The 14,819-nt window shown below is 45.0% G+C and overlaps 1 protein-coding gene across 2 annotated transcripts in view; it reads left to right on the plus strand.

The window, feature by feature from the left end:
* The window catches only part of ODAD4 (outer dynein arm docking complex subunit 4), a 58,018-nt gene that overhangs the window by 27,923 nt on the left and 15,276 nt on the right, over positions 1–14,819 (plus strand). For both annotated transcript variants that reach the window (XM_069751786.1, XM_069751785.1), the window contains exons 2-5: positions 2,356–2,487; positions 3,533–3,686; positions 4,293–4,354; positions 8,731–8,890. In XM_069751786.1, coding sequence (XP_069607887.1) covers positions 2,356–2,487; positions 3,533–3,686; positions 4,293–4,354; positions 8,731–8,890 — 508 coding nt within the window. The remainder of the gene's footprint in view (positions 1–2,355; positions 2,488–3,532; positions 3,687–4,292; positions 4,355–8,730; positions 8,891–14,819) is intronic.

Below are 14,819 nucleotides of genomic sequence, written 5' to 3' on the forward strand. Positions count from 1 at the left end.
ATGTCACACATCAGCGGCGGCGGCCTGCACTCTGTAGATCTCACACATCAGCGGCGGCCTGCACTCTGTAATTATCGCACATCAGCGGCGACCTGCACTCTGTAATTGTCGCACAACATCAGCGGCGGCCTTCACTCTGTAGTTGTCGCACATCAGCAGCGGCCTGCACTCTGTAATTGTCGCACATCAGCGGTGGCCTGCACTCTGTAATTGTCGCACAACATCAGCGGCGGCCTGCACTCTGTAGTTGTCACACATCAGCGGCGGCCTGCACTCTGTGGATGTCGCACATCAGTGGCGGCCTGCACTCTGTGGATGTCGCACAACATCGGCGGCCTGCACTCTGTGGATGTACCACAACATCAGCGGCGGCCTGCACTCTGTAGTTGTCGCGCATCAGCGGCGGCCTGCACTCTGTGGATGTCGTGCAGCAGCGGCGGCCTGCACTCTGTGGATGTCATGCATCAGAGGCGGCCTGCACTCTGTGGATGTCGCACATAAGCGGCGGCCTGCACTCTGTAGATGTCACACATCAGTGGCGGCCTGCACTCTGTAGATGTCACACATCAGCGGCGGCCTGCACTCTGTAGATCTCACACATCAGCGGCGGCCTGCACTCTGTAGATCTGACACATCAGCGTCGGCCTGCACTCTGCGGATATCACACATCAGTGGCGGCCTGCACTCTGTAGATCTCGCACATCAGCGGCGGCCTGCACTCTGTAGATCTCACACATCAGCGGCGGCCTGCACTCTGTAGATCTCACACATCAGCGGCAGCCTGCACTCTGTAGATCTCACACATCAGCGGCGGCCTGCACTCTGTAGATCTGACACATCAGCGTCGGCCTGCACTCTGCGGATATCACACATCAGTGGCGGCCTGCACTCTGTAGATCTCGCACATCAGCGGCGGCCTGCACTCTGTAGATCTCACACATCAGCGGCGGCCTGCACTGTGCGGATATCGCACATCAGTGGCGGCCTGCACTCTGTGGATGTTGCACATTATACAGGACACTGTACACTTCGAGGTTGTTACCATAACGCGACCCTGGATTGACGGTGGTGATTCCTGCCATTAGGCCATGTACTGTACACTCTGCCTTATAAGGCTCCATTCACAAGTAGCGAAAAATGCTGGCGATCTTTTGCTATGTATTGGCTTGCAGAAAATGCTTTGCCTTTTATTGTGCTCGTCTAATGCATGAGAAATCAGGAAATCTCATGCTCATGATGTGAATAATATCCGCAGCGTAAATTGATAAGAACTGTGTGTTAAAGGTCCACAGCGTGTCAACGTATACTGTGGATGAAGGTGCGAGCTTCATGGTTTGCAATGCAGAGTGCAATGTGTGACTCCAGCCTTTTTTCAAATACAGTAAATATATTCCTAGGAAACGTAGCCTTAAAGGCAATCTTTCAGCTGGCTTTGCTATGTAATCTGACAGCAGCATGATGTAGGGGCAGAGACCATGATTCCAGTGATGTGTCACTTACTGGACTGCTTGGTGCAGTTTTGTTAAAATTCCTGATTTCTCTATGACTGCTGAGCAGTGTATACCCCCACTCACAGCCATGATTGGCAGTTTCCTGTGTACACTATACATGGTCAGTAAGCTTCCAATCAGCTTCCAATCAGTGGTGGGGGAGGGGTTTAACGGAGTAGCTGGACTGCTGTGCACATGACATCTAGTCCTGCAATGATAATCTCTTGCTGATAAAACACTGATTGTATTAAAACGGCATGCTGCTGAGCAGGTGACACATCCCTGCAATCAGTATCTCTGCCCCTGCATTATGGTGCTCTCCAAATAAATAGCAAGAACCCGCTGACAGATTCCCTTTAAGGTTGCATACTGTTCAGATCTATAATAAGCGCACGTGCCATAATACCTAGACTTTCTCATTGTGAATACATGCACATGTGGCAGATTTGATGTGGATTTTCTGCTGTAAAATCTGCGTGCGTCACATGTGGATTTTGTTGCAGATCTGCTGTGGATTTTAGTCTCCCGAGTCGCAACTGGCAAAATCCACAATGAAAATCAGCAGGAGTTTCGCGATATTTTGATGAGATTTTTTAAATACGGTGTTTTGTGCATTTACCCTAAAACTGTGATGAAGAAAAACAGAATTCTGTGGTCCCTCTGAAATTTGGGGCTCGGAGAGGTGCAGTCTAGGCCTACAATGTGAGCAGCCCCTTTCCTACCTCACAGATCTCTGATGCCACCGTGAGGCTAAAAGTTGCCATATGAGCCAATATTTTGTCCATAAGAAAAGGTTGAGGTGACATCTGTTGGTTGTCAGACGCCATTATTAACCTATTACTTACCTTATTAATCCTCTTTGTAGGCTCTGGACCTTCAGCCGGCTGACAAGCACTGCCTGGTAGCCCGGTCTAAATGTTTCCTAAAGCTTGGGGACCCGGACGCGGCTTTAAGGGATGCCGAGGCCTCTCTACAGGAAGAGAAGGATTTCTTTAGGGTAATTTTATATACCAGCTGCACTGTCATATAAGATTATATTACTGTGTCCTGTATGGGGTGTCTAGGGTGACGGTCACCATGCCCAGTCTGTTTGCTCTTCTATGGTAAATTTGTCACCTCAATGGTGGTAGTGTCGTCATTTCTACCCTGTATTTTTCAGGAAAAGGTGGTAACCAGTCCCCATATGGGGGTCTATTGATTTTAGGTTAACAGAACACATAGGCCTCAATTCATCAACACCAGCGATTTTTGATCTCGTCTTGATAAGGGGGTTGGGGTGGAATCAGACACCTCTTAATGAATCTGGCGCATCTGAAGAGTGGCGTGTGCCTCCGTGGTATGCACCTTGGATATCTTACTCTAGTCATGGACTGGAGTAAGATTTGTGGCGTAGGGAGCATCATAGCTCGTCATATATTAGATGAGATGTTGCGGCACGCCTCTGTCCCTTGATACCTCCACCCATTTTAGCAGAGCTGAGAGAAGATGTTAAAAGTCTCAAAATTTGAGATGTGCAAAAATGTGGGGATTTTGCAAAGCTTTAGGGTATGTGCACACGTTGCGGATTCTCTGCGGATCCGCAGTGTTTTTTGCGGTGCAGAAACGCTGCAGATCCGCAATTGATTTACAGTACAATGTAAATCAATGAGAAAAAAATGCTGTGCACACTTTGCGGAAAATCCGCTGCGGAAACGCTGCGGTTTAAACCGCAGCAAAAACGCACAAAAATGCGACAAATCCGCAGCTGCGTTTTCTGCCAGGAGACGCAGAATCCGCACCAGAAATTCCTAAGCCTAATCCGCAAGGTGGGCACATAGCCTTATAGCTGGTGAAATTGCTCTGATGACTTGTGACCATTCTGTCCGGTTTTCCTAAATGTTATAGGTGATCGCTGGGTCCTAGCACCTGGATGCCCCAGGATCAACTCATTTCTTCTGGAGGTTTCAAAGTAGACAGCTTTTTTAAATAATTTTCTTTCAATGTTATACGCTGCTTTCTTACTCTGTACAGTAATCTCAAATTTTCCATTCTTCTCCTTACAGGGTCTTTACCAGAAAGCAGAAGCCCTCTATGCTATGGGTGACTTTGAATTTGCCCTTGTGTTCTATCATAGAGGGTACAAACTACGCCCTGAACTCCAGGAATTTCGTTTAGGAATCCAGAAGGCTCAGGAAGCTATTGAAAACTCTGTGGGAAGTGAGTATCTTGGTTTTAAGTTGTAGGTGTCTACGTGAAGTGGATGATTGTGTTGTAAGTGCCTCCAGGACACCATTAGAGGAGCACAGCTATTTAAAGGGAACCTGTCAGTAGGATCAACACTCCTAAGCCGTCTATATGGGCATGAAGGGCCTAGGAAGCTGAATAAAATGATACCTTCATATGGATTTCTATGGAATAAGACATCAGATCGCAGATATCAAGATATCATTTTATTCAGCTTCCTATGACCTACATGTCCATATAGACGATTTAATATTGCTGATCCTACTGACAGTCCCTTTAATGTGGTGACACATTTAGGTGATCTATGGAGTCACTAGAAAGCGCTACCTGTCCCCAGACTTCTTCTCAAAATATCTTGTAAATGTCCCTGTGTATTTGTGTCTATGGGATGGTGACTTTTCCTGTCAAGTTATTTTTCACATATATTCAGTATATATATATATATATACATATATATATATATATATATATACCACAATCCATTTCCCTATCCTGTTATTGTAGCAATATGATTAAACATATGGAAGTGATGAAGATTTGGTAGCTAATATAATAAGATCTGGACATTTCTCATTTTAGCTCCAGCCTCTGTAAAGCTAGAGAACAAAGATGGTGTGGCATTTCTTAGCAAGCAAGAAGAGGTGAGTACCTGGGGTATTAATTATATGGCCGGTATGTTGTTCATATGTCCACAAGCAATCTGCTTCTTTTTTCATTTATGAGCCACTTTTTTCCCTGGTACCCGAACTCACAATCCACTCTGGAAAAAAAATCAGCTCTTATCCCTTTTAGTCAAAGCAAGCCATACTTCTCTTACTGTAAGGTGTAAGGCTATATAGCTTATTAAATTGAATACAGGCAGGAAGACACAGGCACATCATGCTGCAGGTTTCAGCAAATATATTTCACCTCAGTGCTGGATTTACAGTTACACAGTTCAGTACTGCTGTATAATGTCTTCCATACTACTGCTTCTGTCTGTGTGCTGCAGAGAAAAAAAACGGGAATCCCTTGTTTGTGGTACTGTGTATGGAAGACGACCTAACAGCTTGTCTCTTCTCACTAGCTCAGAGAGAACTGAGACTTAGAAATAGGCTGCAGAGGGGAACAGTGGTGAACAGTGCAGGATACAAATCATATAATGACCAGTCGAAGTGTTATTCCTTATGTACACACACAAGACTGCTTATTCTGAATAGTTACCTGAAATGACAGGTACGCTTTAAATCTAAGGTTAAATCTTAGGCTTTACATAGATTATCCTTATTAGGGCAAAATATAGCTAATATCTTCCACCTATTAATTAAAAATAAACTCTTATTTTTAACCCCCGGGAACTTTTTTCGGTTTTTACATTATTTACACTGTTTGGGAAAAAAAATCATTTGTGTGTCGCCGTGTTCTGAAAGTAATAATAATAACAGCTTTATGTCAATGTGTGGGTTTTTTTCAAGGCAAGATGCAGTTTTCATTGGTACCATTGTGTGCCATCTGCAATCTGAAATGGGGCTTTTGAAAGCAAACAAGCTCTATATGCTTCATTGCTAGGAGTTTATATCAAGATTTCCTAAAAATATTCTTTAACCCCTTAACCCCCGGAGCTTTTTTCGGCTTTGCGTTTTCGTTTTTTTGCTCCCCTTCTTCCCAGAGCCATAACTTTTTTATTTTTTTCGTCAATATGGCCATGTGAGGGCTTGTTTTTTGTGGGACGAGTTGTACTTTTGAACGACACCATTGGTTTTACCATGTCGTGTACTAGAAATTGGGAACAAAATTCCAAGTGCGGTGAAACGGCAAAAAAAATGCAATCCAACGCCTGTTTTTTGTTTGGCTTTTTTACTAGTTCACTAAATGCTAAAACTGACCTGACATTATGATTCTCCAGGTCATTACAAGTTCATAAATTTCAAAAAAATTGACTGTCACATCCAAACATAGACTAAGTATGAACAGGTGCTGAACCTTGAGACACCGACTCATATACGCTCAAACAAAAAAGGCAGCACACTGTAGCACCATAGCAAGCAAAGATGAAATATGAAAATTGAATTGCATTACTGCATTAGAAATGTGAAAAATTGAGAAAGATTAGCGCATAAATTGGCCAATTCATGTATACCTGGTAGCCACGATAAGGCATTTATGGTATACCAGGACCTAGCACTTAGAATAAACTCTTCATCTGTATGGAAGCATGAATCCTCTGTTAGACTAAAATCTATATCTCTGAATGGGTAGTGGTCCTGCTGGGATTAAAAATACCTGTGGCTAAAAGACGGACTGGTACCATGATTAAAGGGAACCTGTCACCTGAATTTGGCGGGACCGGTTTTCGGTCATATGGGCGGAGTTTTCGGGTGTTTGATTCACCCTTTCCTTACCTGCTGGCTGCATGCTGGCCGCAATATTGGATTGAAGTTCATTCTATGTCCTCCGTAGTACACGCCTGCGCAAGGTAATCCAATATTGTGGCCAGCATGCAGCCAGTGGGTAAGGAAAGGGTGAATCAAACACCCGAAAACTCCGCCCATATGACCCAAAACCGGTCCCGCCAAATTCAGGTGACAGGTTCCCTTTAAGACCCCAACAGGTCGAAACACGTAGGTCGCATCATGTACTCCATTATTTGCTGTACCACTATGAAACATTTTAATGGATTTGTCTAAATAAACTGAACTTTTATCCAAGTTTCACGCTGGGGATTTACTTCCTTTTTTCACCCATCAGAGATGATATATGTTTCCTGTTTATCATTTTGGGGGTTTAGCCTCTGCTATAAGAGTGGAAGTAAGCTATCATATAATTAAGGACAAATGTAGAAATCCAGCAAAGGAGTTCAATGTGGAATAGCATACGCGTTTCTGACACAACATCCTTCATCATTGCATAATTTGGTATTAGGTATGCAATGATGAAGGACGTTGTGTCAGAAACCCGTATGCTATTCCACATTAGATCTTCAATGAAGATGTTATTTTAAAGGACCCCTTTGCTGGATTTCTACATTTTTGCTGCGTATCGTACTACAAAGCTTGATCTGTTCATCAGGGAACCTTGTTCTGTGAGTGAGCTGATTTAGTTTTTTCTTTTATTTCTACTGTCATGAAATTTACCCCCAGTGCTGAATCAGAACCCTTATACTATTATGCCATATGTGACATTTATGAACTCCACAAAATCTCTTTTATGCTCAAAAGTTACGAGTGGATTTGATACCTTTTTTTATTTTAAAAAACATTTCACTTTGGTACAATATAAAGATGCCAATGAGTGTAAATTGATCGGTGGCATATTCACAATGTGCCAGATGTCTACTTTCTGAAGATATGCAGTTATAGGGTTCTTTTCCACTTGCGAGAAAAACGGACGAGTGCAATCCGATAAAAAATCGGATTGCACTCGGACCAATGTTATTCAATAGGTGACATCTCATCTGCGATTTTTTTTTTTCTCAGCTGAAATCGGACTGAGAAAAAAATCGCAGCATGCTGCGTGTTGCTGCAATTCTCAGACGAGACGCGCCAATGTAAGTCAATGGGTGCAAGAAAAAAATTGCACAGCACTCGCACCTTGCGAGTTCAGTCCGATTTTTACAAACCGCAAACCGGTGTCCTCTGAAAAGCCGGCAATTCAGTGCGATGTACAGTAAAATCACACTGACAGGTTAGAATATAATAGATATATACATATATATATATATATATATATATATATATATATATACGGTATATAAAAATATATATATATATATATATATATATATATATAATTTATATTTAATGCAGCGCTAGATAGCAGAAAAGCCGGTAATTCAATTGCCGGCTTTTGCGCCCCCTGCTAGCATAAACTCATATGAACTCCAGCGTGGGAATTTTTCAGAATATTTTCTCACGCTAGAGTTCATACGAGTTTATACCAGCAGGGGGCGCAGCACCGCAAGTCTAGGTAGCTACGTTCCCCTGCATTCCATTCATTCCCCACTTTTTACAGGCAGGAGCACAGGCTTACCCCATATCCCACCGCTACACGGGAATGGGAAGAGAGTGGCCAAGTGCCAGAATAAGCGCATCTTACAGATGTGCCTTTTCTGGGGTGGCTGGGGGCAGATGTTTTTAGCCGGAGGGGGGCCAATAACCATGGACCCTCTCCAGGCTATTAATATCTGCTCTCAGTCACTGGCTTTACTACTCTGGCGGAGAAAATTGCGCGGGAGCCCACGCCAGTTTTTTCATGATTTAACCCTTTATTTTAACAGCTAGAGCCACCAAATTTTACATTAGTAGTCAGGAATATGTAATAAAATAAGGGATATGAAATGGTTTACTGTATTTAACCATGTCTCATATCCTGTCGGGTTTGTGAAGGAGGTAGCAAAAGCCGGCAATTGAATTACCGGCTTTTCTGCTATCTAGTGCTGTATTAAATATATATGTCTCACTGACATATATATATATATATATATATATATATATATATATATATATACCTATTCTATGTGTATATATCTATTCTATCTGTTCTATTCTAACCTGTCAGTGTGATTTTACTGTACACAGCACTGATTTGCCGGCTTTCTAAAGCAGGGGTCCCCAACTCCAGTCCTCAAGGCCCACCAACATGTCATGTTTTCAGGATTTCCTTAGTCTTGCCCAGGTAATAATTGCATCACCTGTGCAATGCAAAGGAAATCCTGAAAACATGACATGTTGGTGGGCCTTGAGGACTGGAGTTGGGGACCCCTGTTCTAAAGGACACCGATGCGTAAAAATCGGACAGCAATATGGATGTCATACGGATGTTGCGATTAAAAAAACGCATTAAAATCGCATGACACTCGCATGGCAATTGCATGTTTTACCTCCGTTTTATCGGTCCGTAAATCGGACTATTTTTTTTCTCTCAAGTGGAAAAGAGCCCATAGGGAAATAATATGTGTTGGGTTTGTTGTTTAGTTTTATTTTATAATTCAGTGTTTGTTAGTGGTCTCTGTATGTTTTAATCTTGCTTTTGTTAATAGAGTAAAAAAGCGAAGCAAAAAGCACCAGCAAAAGTACCTAAAAAAGATTTGAAGCAGCAGAAGAAAGTGGACCCTCTGAAAAGCCAAAAGACTGCACGCCAGCTGCTGGGCGAGCTCTACAGTGACATGGAGTATCTGGAGACTCTGCTGAAGGATGAAGGTGCTTAGATGAGAGTTCTTATTATTGTATTGGCATATTCTGTGCAGATTTGGAATATGTTTGGACTGACCTTTTTAGGTTTTTTAGCATAGGTCAATATGACCTTTGTCTTTTAAAATAGTTGGCCACTTTACGAATAATATTAACGCCTTCACAACATGCGCCTTATATGTACAGCTCAGGTCGTGTCTCTCCCTTTGATGTGGGCTCCAGTGCTCAGCCCACATCTTTAGTGCCACATGTCAGCTGTTTTGAACAGCTGATATGTGACCCTGACATCCGCGGGTGGAATCACAATCCACCCGTGGCTATTAACCTGTTAAATGCCGCTGTCAATCTCTGACAGCGGCATTTAATGTGATCGCGCCGTAAGCGCATCACTAATCCCGCCCATCTGCGACCGTGTCACAAGATCACGGGTTGGCATGACAAGATGGAGTCTGCAGCATACCCCTGTGGCTGTCATTGCCAGATTGCTATGAGCGCCGCCCAGCAATCGGCACTTATAGCAAGTGAGCCTATCTGCTACACACAGGCGATCTGATCATCGCCTGTGTGTAGCAGAGGCGATCAGATTATCACACCTCCTAGTCTTCCATGGAGATTATTGAAGCAAGTAAAAAGTAGAATTTTTTTTTTTTAAATATAAAAAAATAAATAAATATAAAAATTCAAATCGCCCCCTTGTCGCCCCATTCAAAATAAAACCATAAAAAATACACATATTTGGTATTGCTGTGTTCAGAATCGCCCAATGTATCAAGATATAAAAAGAATTAACCTGATCGGTAAACGGCATATCGGAAAAAAGTCAAAACGCCAGAATTATGTTTTTTTGGTTGCCGCAACATTGCATTAAAATGCAATAACGGGCAATCAAAAGATCGTGTCTATCCACACCAAAATGGTATTAATAAAAACGTCATCTAGGCATGCACAAAATAAGCCCTCACCCAGCCCCAGATCACTAAAAATGGAGATGCTACAGTTCTAGGAAAGAGACAAAATTTTTTATATTTTTTTGCAAACTTTGGATTTTTGTTCCACCACTTAAATAAAAAAGAACCTAGACATGTTTGGAATCTACGTACTCAAAATGATCTGGAGAATCATAATTGCTGGTCAGTTTTAGCATTTGGTGAACATGGAAAATAAAAAATCCAAAAAACAGTTGTGAAATAGCACTTTTTTTTGCAATTTCACCGCACTTGGAATTTGTTTTACCGTTTTCCAGTACACGATATGGTAAAACCAATGGTGTAATTCAAAAGTACAACTCGTCCCTCAAAAAACAAGCCCTCACATGGCCATATCGACGGAAGAATAAAAAAGTTATGGCTCTGGGAAGCAGGGGAGCGAAAAACGGAAACGCAAAAAGGAAAAAGGGCTGCGGCGTGAAGGGGTTAAAATGACTAATATAACCCTGTGTGTAGGTCGTTGCCTTTTTTTTTAAGCCGGCCTGTCTTATTTTGCAAGATTTCCGTGCCATCTGCATTTCATTTTTGGCCGTAATATGTCGTCAATTAGAGAGGAATGAGACCAGATTTGTCACTTAACCTCTTCCATGAAAACGCCCTGTGCCTTATCACTCCATGGTTTGGATAATGGTGTCACGTGGACTTGGGATGGCTTCAGTTTGAACCTACAGTCAGGAGTATATTAGTCAGGACATAGTGTACATATTATTAGTCCTGACTCGTGATGAGCGCAAGTGCTTGTTACTAAAGTTTGCCTAGAGTGCTTGGATATGCACTGAGAATAGCGGGAGCTTGAGTCATGTGTGCGAGAACCCCAAACCCGTATGTTTCGTATCTGTTAGACAGCCACAAAACATGCAGGGACTGCCTGACTGACATATATGGGTAAACCCGCATTTTCTCCTACGCCTCATTGGGGACACAGGACCATGGGTGTTATGCTGCTGCCACTAGGAGGACACTAAGTGAACACAGAAAGATTAACTCCTCCTCTGCAGTGTACACCCTCTCTTGCTGAGATTCAACCAGTTCTTGCTTAGTGTCTGTTGGAGGCACTTGGGTCTGTTTCAGACCCCAACTTTTTTATTTAAAATTTTTTCCTGTTTTTTTCTGTAAATTTTTATTTTTTAACAAACGGAGTGAATGGGGCGACGAATCCCTTTCTAGGGTCCGTTCTCCCCCGAACCATCAACAGGCAAGAATGCTGAGTATATCTCCCCGTACCCTCTCCTGCAATGACCGGGGCACGCCTACTCCCACCTTGGGGCGACGGTTCCTTTACGGTCCCGATCTCCCCATCCTTGAAATATGGCAAGCACATGAGTTTTTCCCCCTTCATGTTCCTCTCCGGAGCCGAGAAAACCCGCGGCAGGATGGACAGAGGCCCTCACCTAATGGCATCACTACAGCCCCACGACTGCTGGAGAAGATGGACGGAGGGTTCTCTCCATCCCCCGCTATAGGGAGGATGGATTGAGATCATGCCCTTAGAATAACAGGAGGCGCTGCACAACTTTGGCTCTGCTACTTCACCTCTGTGAGTATGAGGCTGTTGCGCTTCCCTGCGAGACGGCCGATGCGGGTCCTGGTCCCTGGGGAGAGGAACCGCTGGCTTGGATCCAGCGGCAGCCGACCTGTGTTCATCGCGGCCCCTTCTTTCTTAGCCGGCGCACATCGCCGGCAGGCCACCAGAAATTTAGTCCCCGGATTTTTGCCGGACTAGACCGCAATTTACATGGCACCGCCCACCCCCAGAGCTCCGCCCATGTCCCTGCCGCTTCTTGTCCTGAACGAGAGGCGCCTTGCTAATCTCGGGGGCCATGTCTGTTCCGACATCTGCGGTGGGATCACGCTGACTGTCAGCACCTCAACGCTATAGGACTGCAGAACATCTTTGCGGGCTTTTCAGACACCGTTTCCTCCTCTGGGGACACAGGCACAGGACCCTGGGTAAGCTGCATCAGCCTCTGGAAGAAGGCTTAACCCCTCCTCTGCACCTATAGCGCATATTCTGCCTTTAAGTCTCAGACAGCACACTATGTCTCAATCTAAGGAGATCAAACGGGTTAACAAAAAACACACAGTGTTTTTTACCTCATGTGCCACTTGCAATACTACTTTGCCTCTTGCCCACAATACTCCGTTATGCATGGATTGTGACCCGGCCTGTGTGCAGCCGCCTCCCGCTGCCGACCCTGCTGAGCTTAGCCCTCCTCAGTGGGGCGCTTCCTTGTCACGATCTATGGTTTCCCTGGCTAAGGCAATAGACTCTCTCCGGGGACCCTCCCCAAGTCAGAACGTCACTTTGTCGACCGCGGTGGACTCTGGTGACGGTACAGAACCGTCCACCAGCAGGGGTCGTACTCAGTCATGGGGGGCTCAGGTCTCTAGAAAAAGGACCCATGTTGCATACCCCGATCATGCTCGCGCTTCGGCATCTGCAAGCTCAATTTCTCGCTCCCCATCTCCTGAGGGTCGTAGCGGACATGACTTGGAATACGAGTCTGATGCATCTTTAGTCCAGGATTCCTCGACTTTTCAAGAGACACTTGATTCTCTCATTGACGTGGTCAACAAGACCCTGATGGTGAGCGAGGAATCCATATCCACTCCAGAACACGTGGTGTCTTTTAAGAAGACTGGCAAATATCTTTTGGACACGTTTAATCATCCTGAGTTTAAGGACAATGTCCAGAAAAACAGGGACCGACCAGATAAACGGTTCACAGGTCAAAAGCCTACTGAGTCCAAATATCCTTTTGCTCCAGATCTAATGAAGGATTGGCTACAGTCCCCTTCAGTGGATCCTGCCGTATCGCTTCTCGCATCCAAGACACTCCTATCTTTGTCTGACGGTTATTCAGTTAAGAATCCCACTGTTACGTGTTACGGAACAACTCAGCACCCAGAATATGTTGTGCAGTTATATGTATGTATAATAGGTTCCATGTGAGATGCATGTCCCTAATGCATCAGCCCACAGGCTGCGCCCCTGGGCAGAGGGGACACGATATTCCCCTTTTATCTGCCCCCACCTTTGAAATTCCCACAGTAAATATCGGCCTACCCTCTGTATCTGTGTGATATATTCTGTGTCCTGTGAGTAAAGTGTTGTCAGACTGGAAATACATGGAGAAGCAGTGATCTTTTATATGCGCCCATGTAACCAAGCAATTCCAGCCAGCGTCCTTCATTCAGACTCCAGCCAAAGCAGAGTGGACCTCCAGAAACACGGGGTGGCTAAGGCAATGGTCGCTTGGGCAGAGGTCTTATCTGCAACCTTCCACGACAGCAATCTTCCTCCGGAGGCGGCCAACCTCGCTAGCCAGATAGCTCAAGCCGGGGACTTCGTAGTTAATGCTTCGATAGATGTGACCAATTGCGCTGCACAGGCAGCTGCAAATGCAGTCTCCATCAGAAGAGCCCTGTGGCTCCAAGATTGGCGAGCAGATTCTGCTTCCAAAAAAATCGTTGACTTCTCTGCGTTACCAAGCTGGTCGCTTATTTGGAGAGAAACTGGACCAAATTATTTCTGACGCTACCGGAGGAAAGAGTAAATTTCATCCTCAACAAAGGCCTACCCAGCCGTTTCGGAATCAACAACAGCCTCGGTTCCAGCCTTTTCGCAACAACTCCAGTTGGTCCTCTACTTCCCTCTCTTCTGGATCAGGACGAGCTCCGCGTGGAGACAGAGGTTCCCAGACCTCATACAGACCTAACCGTACCTGGAAATCCAGACCGAGATCATCTGGCTTTAAGGGAACCAGATCCCTTAGATCTTCTACCCGATGACTCGTCGCATCATCCGGCGGACACCGACAAAGTAGGCGGTCGCTTACTTTCATTCTGTCAAGCCTGGCTCTCAGTCGTACACAACGAGTGGTCAGAGAGCTGATGTCCTCCGGATACAAAATAGAGTTTTCTTCCCCCTGACACGTTTTTTTCCAGTCTTCCCCTCCCAGAACAAAGACAACAGCATTTCTTCAGGCCATACAGGCGCTACGATGGGACGGAGTCATTATTCCGGTTCCTCAGGACCAAAGGTTCAAGGGTTTTTACTCGAATCTATTTGTGGTCCCAAAGAAAGAAGAATCGCTGCGGCTTATACTGGACCTAAATCTGTTAAACAAGTTCGTCAAAGTTCGACACTTCAGAATGGAATTTCTCCATTCTGTTGTCGCGTCCATGGAAAAAGGAGAGTTTCTAGGTTCCATAGACATCAAGGATGCTTACCTTCACATCCCAATTTTTCTTTTCCATCAACAGTTCCTACGCTTCGCATTCCACGAGGAACACTTCCAGTTTGTCGCCTTGCCTTTCGGCCTCGCCACCGCCCCCAGAGTCTTCACCAAGGTCATGGCCATTCTTCATGCTCGGGGAGTGGTGGTACTTCCATATCTGGATGACCTACTAATCAAAGGCCCTTCCCATCCAGCCTGCGAGGAGTCGGTATCACGGTGGATACTCTTTCTCACCTGGGCTGGAAAATAATCTTTGAATAGTCTTCTTCGGTACCGGCTCAGCGAATTTCTTTCTTGGGAACGATCCTGGACACTTCCCGCGGGTTGGTCATTCTCCCTCCAGGGAAGACTTCAGCGTCCACCACCTGAGGGTCTGCCTGACCCGCAGAGGCAGACGGAAACGACGGTCAAGGGAGCACGGGTTCCTGTCCCAGGCCAACAGCAGCGCATGTTGTAAAGGACAGAGATGGAACTGTGCGAACGGAACTGCTTCCATCGCTGCTACCATTTCCCCGAGAATACCCATGTTGAAATGAATTGAGTGAGGGACTGGTTGGGAAGCCCGTGTCCATGTGCATTTATCATTGCACTTGGAGAATCTTCTTCTCATGGTGCAGCAACCATGGAATATTTCCTCTGGTGTTCGCTATTCCTTCCATATTGGAATTCCTCCAATCAGGATTAGAGTCCGGTCTTGCACTTAAGTTCCCT

Source organism: Ranitomeya imitator, chromosome 2, assembly GCF_032444005.1.
Source record: "Ranitomeya imitator isolate aRanImi1 chromosome 2, aRanImi1.pri, whole genome shotgun sequence".
Lineage (NCBI taxonomy): Eukaryota > Metazoa > Chordata > Amphibia > Anura > Dendrobatidae > Ranitomeya > Ranitomeya imitator.